Source organism: Diaphorina citri, unplaced genomic scaffold (genome assembly GCF_000475195.1).
Source record: "Diaphorina citri unplaced genomic scaffold, Diaci psyllid genome assembly version 1.1 scaffold2054, whole genome shotgun sequence".
Lineage (NCBI taxonomy): Eukaryota > Metazoa > Arthropoda > Insecta > Hemiptera > Psyllidae > Diaphorina > Diaphorina citri.
Genome location: NW_007379479.1, coordinates 1,725 through 8,779, shown reverse-complemented (window position 1 = coordinate 8,779; position 7,055 = coordinate 1,725). Strand labels below are relative to the sequence as shown.

General features: G+C 40.4%; 1 protein-coding gene across 1 annotated transcript; it reads right to left on the bottom strand.

Moving 5' to 3' along the window:
* Window positions 1-547: 547 nt before the first annotated feature.
* On the bottom strand, window positions 548-6,260 carry LOC108253532 (glucose dehydrogenase [FAD, quinone]-like; the record flags this gene model as incomplete). Its single annotated transcript, XM_017447670.2, has 3 exons — window positions 548-1,395; window positions 3,282-3,446; window positions 5,995-6,260. Coding segments are annotated over 3 exons (631 nt in total), but the record flags the coding sequence as incomplete, so codon positions are not given.
* Between the last annotated feature and the right edge of the window lie 795 nt (window positions 6,261-7,055).

Sequence of the window (7,055 nt, the reverse complement as noted above, 5' to 3'; positions counted from 1 at the left end):
GAATTTTCTTACGCTCTCCCTCGCCGAACTTGTACTTCTTTTGTTATGCAACCGTCAATCCACCATTATGAATTATTTCTATTGCCAGGTGTGGAAATATCCAACTTGGTTACATGGTTACCTTTCTAGAATGTGTAATGATTTATGATACACAGTTCTTTTCTTAAGTTGTGAAATTTTAATGACCTTTCCATGTTGCTCTTCAATTGACATTCTACACAGAGCCATTCCTTCTAACGCCGCTCTATAACTGGTAAGGTTTTCAGTGACGGTGATATTGTGGTATTGGTCTCCATTGGGCGACAATCTACCCGCCTCCTCAAGTCCTCACATTAACATCAACGCATCAACCTGCCTGAGTGGGGTCGGAAAAAGGCAATGTTCAGATGGTCACCCATCGGCATAAAAACCATGCGCAATGTTGCTTAGTTTCAGTGATTTGTTGGTAACTGGTGATAGGTGCATTTAACCATCTCCTCTGGCTTCCTCGAGGGAAAAAGAATAATTGGCAACCTTTGATATAATTTTACACATGGACAATCCGGTGTGTATATTAGCCATCCACAGTATAGACATACCCGTACAATCTCTTATGTAGTACCTAATAATGTATATATGTCTTATGTACACATGTCTCATGTACAAGACATACTAGACGGGTTCTCAGTTTACAGTTCTTCTGTGTCTAAATTCATTAATTCATCAGTCATAGAATAGGTTAACCTTGTTTATCTTGCTGGAGATTCACAGATATTTCTAAATTAAAAATTATTAAATCTGTTAATCTGTTGTTTGATTGATGATTAGAGGCCTGTAAAGTCTTTAAGAACCGGTTGACCATTCTGTGACTGGAGCGTGACCTGAACAAATGGTGGAAATTGGGCTAAAATCATATTATTGGGTTAAAATCACATGGACACACCACAGTATCGTCAATACCCCATACGTCTTGAGTGGAAGGTAACCACTTGGTGAGGTCATCACCGGAGGCGTTCTCTACCACCTAAACCTAACCCTTAGAGCTTCATTATTATGGGGTCCAATTCTCAAATAAATTAGGATAAAATTCCATCCCTCAGCTGGGATCGAACCCGCTTCCTTCTGTTTACCAGGCAAGCGTCTTGACCACCGAGGCAGGTGCGGAGCGGTGGAAATCCCGTCTCTTCTCCAGAATATTTCCTGCCCCTATTCGTCACTATCTATCCAAGATCCAGTCTTCCTTGATCATATCCGCGGCCTTTTCTGCAATCATGATGGTCGGAGCGTTGGTATTGCCGCGTACGATTTTGGGCATAATGGATGCGTCGACCACTCTGAGATTCTCAACGCCGTGAACGCGGAGTCTTGCGTCCACGACGGAACCTGGGTCGTCTTTAGGACCCATCTTACAAGTGCCTGAAATCGAGAGCAGAATCGAACATAAAGGGATTTGAAGAGAAACATGTTGAATCCTTTTTTACTAGAAGCGTCATTTTTGGGCTTATAATCTGCCTTTAGTTCTACTTGATTTGGATGTTTCCAGTGAAATTTCAACCTGGGCTGCACTCCAGAAAGCAAATTAACAATTTTGCACTGGACATTTGAATTTTTGGACGTCACAGTAATTAACATAAAAGTTATGTAATGTTTTAAAAGGGTCTTCTTCTGTAATATTACGTCATGACTTGAAAATTTCCAAGGTAATGTGGACCTGCTTCTCCTACATAATTTTGTCTCAAACAAAAGTGCACTGGGACATATGTGTTTCCTTTCCGATTTAAATTCTGGACCTATGATTGAGCATTGCATTTTCATAATTGTATTTCAGAAGAGTACAAATTGTTAAACATCACCGCTTAATCCTGGCGTTAACCACGATGATTAGTGGCTGCCTGATTACGAATGGTGATGATTAACAAATAAACAAGAACGTGAAATCACTGAAAAGTCCCTTTGTCCCCCAGTCTAATCAAGGTCTTATGTAGGTACACATCTCGGGGTCTTATGTACAGCAATGGTACTAAGTTTAATGATGTGATGATTGCAGTAGTACCATGTGAACAATGTTATGTCCATGTATGTGTGTCGAATCTATTTAGAATTTAACCAAATTTGGAAACTATTAGCAAACAATTATTTATTGGTCTAAATCCGAGGAAAATAGAATACCTATTATCCTTTGTTAATCCTGCTGAGTTAAGACTGAAAAGTCCCTTTGTCCCCCAGTCTAATCAAGGTCTTATGTAGGTACACATCTCGGGGTCTTATGTAGGTACACAATCAAGGTCTTATGTAGGTACACATTGCAGTAGTACCATGTGAACAATGTTATGTCCATGTATGTGTGTCAAATCTATTTAGAATTTAACCAAATTTGGAAACTATTAGCAAACAATTATTTATTGGTCTAAATCCGAGGAAAATAGAATACCTATCCTTTGTTAATCCTGCTGAGTTAAGACTAAAAAGTCCCTTTATCCCCCAGTCTAATCAAGGTCTTATGTAGGTACACATCTTGGGGTGCAATAGTCCTGCATCCTAGACTTCGCACACGGGAATTTCGTCAGAAAAACCCCCATTTCAATGTAATGTGTGAGCTTTATAACTCACCTACGAGATGCTAAATGGTGCCTGTGAACTGCATAGCAATACAGGCCCAGTAGTCCCAGGTCCCGAACTTGTAGAATACAAGTGCTTTATTTAGACTACGAACAGTTTTGTTCCATTATACTAACAGAACCAAAGTAGAGCAGAAATTGGGAAAACGAGAAACCTCTCATGGCAAAAGAACTTTTAGACATTCGAATTGTGCAGCCTGCGATCATAATCATCCTGTTCACACGTCACGAATTTTCATTCGTCCAAATTAAAATTTTTCCGAATTTTTCTTCGTTGACAGTGTGAACACACTAATTCATTTGTCACGAAAAAAAATCGTGAACGGGCTGTAACTCACCCACGGGATGGTAAATGGTGCCCGTGAACTGCATAGCAATACAGGCCCAGTAGTCCCAGGTCCCGAACTTGTAGAATACAAGTGCTTTATTTAGACTACGAACAGTTTTGTTCCATTATACTAACAGAACCAAAGTAGAGCAGAAATTGGGAAAACGAGAAACCTCTCATGGCAAAAGAACTTTTAGACATTCGAATTGTGCAGCCTGCGATCATAATCATCCTGTTCACACGTCACGAATTTTCATTCGTCCAAATTAAAATTTTTCCGAATTTTTCTTCGTTGACAGTGTGAACACACTAATTCATTTGTCACGAAAAAAAATCGTGAACGGGCTGTAACTCACCTACGGGATGGTAAATGGTGCCCGTGAACTGCATAGCAATACAGGCCCAGTAGTCCCAGGTTCCGAATTTGTAGAAGACACACTGGGGGGGAGATACATCCACCAAACGGGCGTGTATCTTTTGCATTGCCTCCGTTTGAACGATGGACGCCCCGAGCTTCATACCTGGGAATTCAAAATGTGTAAAAAGTGAGTTAATTGTTGGAAAAGAACTGCTATCTACAAAAGAATTGCCAGATTTTTTGGCCTTTAGTGTGGAAATTGTGGATAATAGACTTGGCCATGATTGCTTCCATCCTCTTATCTTGACAAGAATTATGCCTTTATATTTTGGTACCTAGAATAAACATAATATAAGAGGAAGTTTAAAATTTAAATGTAAAAAAAAGGAAAGGTATATTCTATATTCAAATTCAAGTACTCTTTTCAGTAGTTCTATTTTAAGGCCCGGCTTGGCTTTAATTCTCGTCTCCATTTTCGTAAGAATCGCAAGGTGCATCTTCTCTAAAATTCCCTTTCTTGCAGACCACTATTAAAGAGCCCATTTAAAGAGCAGAGATCACAAACTCATAACTACTGAGCTAGAGATTCTTTTTGGGATCAAGTAGAACTAGCTTTGCGCAATTTGTGTCTAATGCGGTGATCTAGAGTCAAAGTCCGGTGGTTGGGGTGACCCTGAGCGGTGTAACCACGTGCTCACCGTTACACCGATGGGGTCACACATCGGTGAGAAACGGTTACCCCATCGTCTGGAATGGGAGGTGCTGAGATTGCCAATCTTCGGTGGTACAGTGACCACGGGCTATTGGCGAAATTGATTTGATTTTTACTTTCCTTATCCTATAGGAAGGATGCGACATGAAACTTTTGGTTACGATCGGTTCAACGCTTGGCGGTATTTTACCGCTTTTTGGCGGTTTTCGGTGTACGAGTAATTTAACATATCCTATAGGAAGGATGCGACATGAAACTTTTGGTTACGATCGGTTCAACGCTTGGCGGTATTTTACCGCTTTTTGGCGGTTTTCGGAGTAATTTAACGATATCTCGGGAACGGTATGAGCTAGAGACTTGAAATTTGGTATGTAGTTCTCAAATATGACAAGGATGTAACACAAACACGTTTGGTTGAGATAGGTGCTGCGCTTAGCGGTATTTTGACCGCTTTCGGACAGATTTCCTTGAAGAGGTGATTATGGGTCACTCTAGTGTGACCGATACGAAGTCTGGTGAGAACCACTTCTTCGTACCTATTGTTTCTGAAGCTGGATGTCCATGAGTCTACTGTCGGTTTTATTCTTTTTAGCTTGTTGCTAGGAGGAATAGAGTTCCACATATCAACAATGTCTTTTTTAACAATAGCTTTAATCCAAGGTTTTAGGTCATCTGTGGAGCAAAGATTGACGTGCCGGGGATGTGTATGATGATTCGCAGCTGAATCGACTGCTTCATTCCCGTCTATCCCACAATGGGAGGGACACCACAAAAATACGACATCGGTGTATTTTGCTCAAAGAGACGGAGGAGACGGTACCGTCGATACTGAACGCACAACTAGTGGCGGATGGTGTTTTCGAGCCATCGGTGAAGCAGAGGGTGTAATTAAGGTACTTGGAATGAATAAGATCACTATAATGGGAACGGTATATGCTAGGGGGAGTATCACTTTTCTTGTATTTAGATAGATGGATGTCAATTTTGGGAGTTTCGGAAGACCAGGGTGGGATACAAGGAGAGAAAGGTGCGATAATGTGCTGATCAAGGGCAGTATGGAATTCATTAACAGATTTGTACCGGACAGTGAGGGGAATAGGTTTAGAACCAAAGTTGTCGGGAAGCAGGTTGTTATCGAACATCAATTTGAATACAGGATTAAGGGGGGAGGCTGCAATTTTGGCAACATAATTCATCATGAGTTTCTTACGTCTAATGGACAGTGGCGGAATACAGGATTCGACATACAGGCTAGGTATCGGACTAGTGCGAAGTGCACCGGTAACAATGCGAATGCCCGCGTGATGGGCTGGGTTTAGTTTGTCTAACAAACTTTTCCTCGCACTACCGTATACCATGCACCCATAATCAAAGATAGGTATTATATATGCACAGTAGAACCTCATGAGCGTTGCACGCCCAAGGCCCCACTTTTTATTACACACCATTTTCAACATATTGAGGGCTGATAGGGCGCGTTTTTTCACGTATTCAATATGGAAGTTCCATTTTAAAAAGGCATCTTAATCTTGAGACGAAACCAGTACGCACGTAAGTTACATATGTAATATCTGTTATACACTCTCAGACGGTCTGAGTATGAGTGGCCGGGATACGACATACTTATAAATTCTTTGAAAATGGCAAGAGTGGTACTTGTTACTTCGATTATTACTTATAACTTTTAACTTCGGCCCTTCGAATTCCTGCTAAATAGCCTTCAGTTCCTTGGGATTGCCACCAAATGGAAGTCTTTCTATAGTGTCGTCCGTTTGAAGTACTAAATATTTTCCCATAGAAGTCCTACCAAATAGCCTCACTGCGGGTTTCAGCAACCTTCTTTTCCCCGCCAATCGTTATTTAACAGCCCTGTTAAGTCTATACGTATATACAAATCATATGGAACTTAACAGGCTGTTAGCTTAACAGGCCTTCTAGGGACTGAATAAATATTGGTGAAATCCACCCTCAGCTTTCTAAACATCAGTGGCGAACTCACCTGCTACAAACACGTCGAGATCGGGTTTCTTCGTGAAGAACTTCGGAAAGATCAGTGGCGGCCCCCACAAGGGGTCTGTCGCGTTCAGTTGTATATAGCCGCGACTCTTGGGCTTGAGCAGAATGGGCCGCACCGTTATGCCATCGTAGTAGGCGAAGGGGGACATGTTGGTGGAGCTTGCGTTGACCGGATTGGTGATCCAGTCTCTCACCGACATCGGATCGTGATGGAACTGAATGTCCGGGACGTCCAGAGAGTCGGCTAATCTGGAAGATCACTCTGGGATTAGTAAAAGGGCTGACGAGATATTTAAGGTATTAGAGGCATTAGTAAAGGGACTGACGAAATATTTAAGGTAGAGGGATTAGTAAAGAGGCTGACGAACGGCTGGGCTTTCTCCTTTTCGATCTTCCTTCTCTCTTCGCTTTCGGGACGATAAGACCTTAGCAGTTACAGTTCCCTCTGTCAAACCTCTTCAAAATGAACTCCCCCATAACAGCTACATTATTGGAATAAAATTCCACAATTTTGTTATTGTAAATTGTAAATAAATGTTGATTTTATTGTGATAATAATATACATAAAGATAGGTCTTAAAACTAGCTGACAATTACATTTTTATTTTTTCTATTTGGTATCTATCTAATGTATGTTTTTTTTTTTTTTTCTCGTTGATTTTGTCAGACTTTGAAGTGCGGACCATACGGACCGTCAGTCCGCACCGTCCACACTCCACATCTGACAAAACCATTTTTTAACTATCAACAATACCGATCACACTAAAAGGACTCTATAAAGGGGATAAAGTCCTTTTGATTTGTGATTCGGGAGTAGATGTATGTAGGTATATCGCACTTAAGAGATGTAAATTAAAAAAAAAAAAAAAAAAAAAAAAAGTTTTACTTAAATATGAAAAATAATGAAAAATAGTGTAGAACAATAGGTATTTTCTCGTTATACTAGAGAAGTAAAAAGTAATAAATTGTAGGTAGTTGGAAATATATAAAAAGCTGTAAGTTTAGAATAATAAGAATTTAACAAAATAATAGATAGGTAATAGG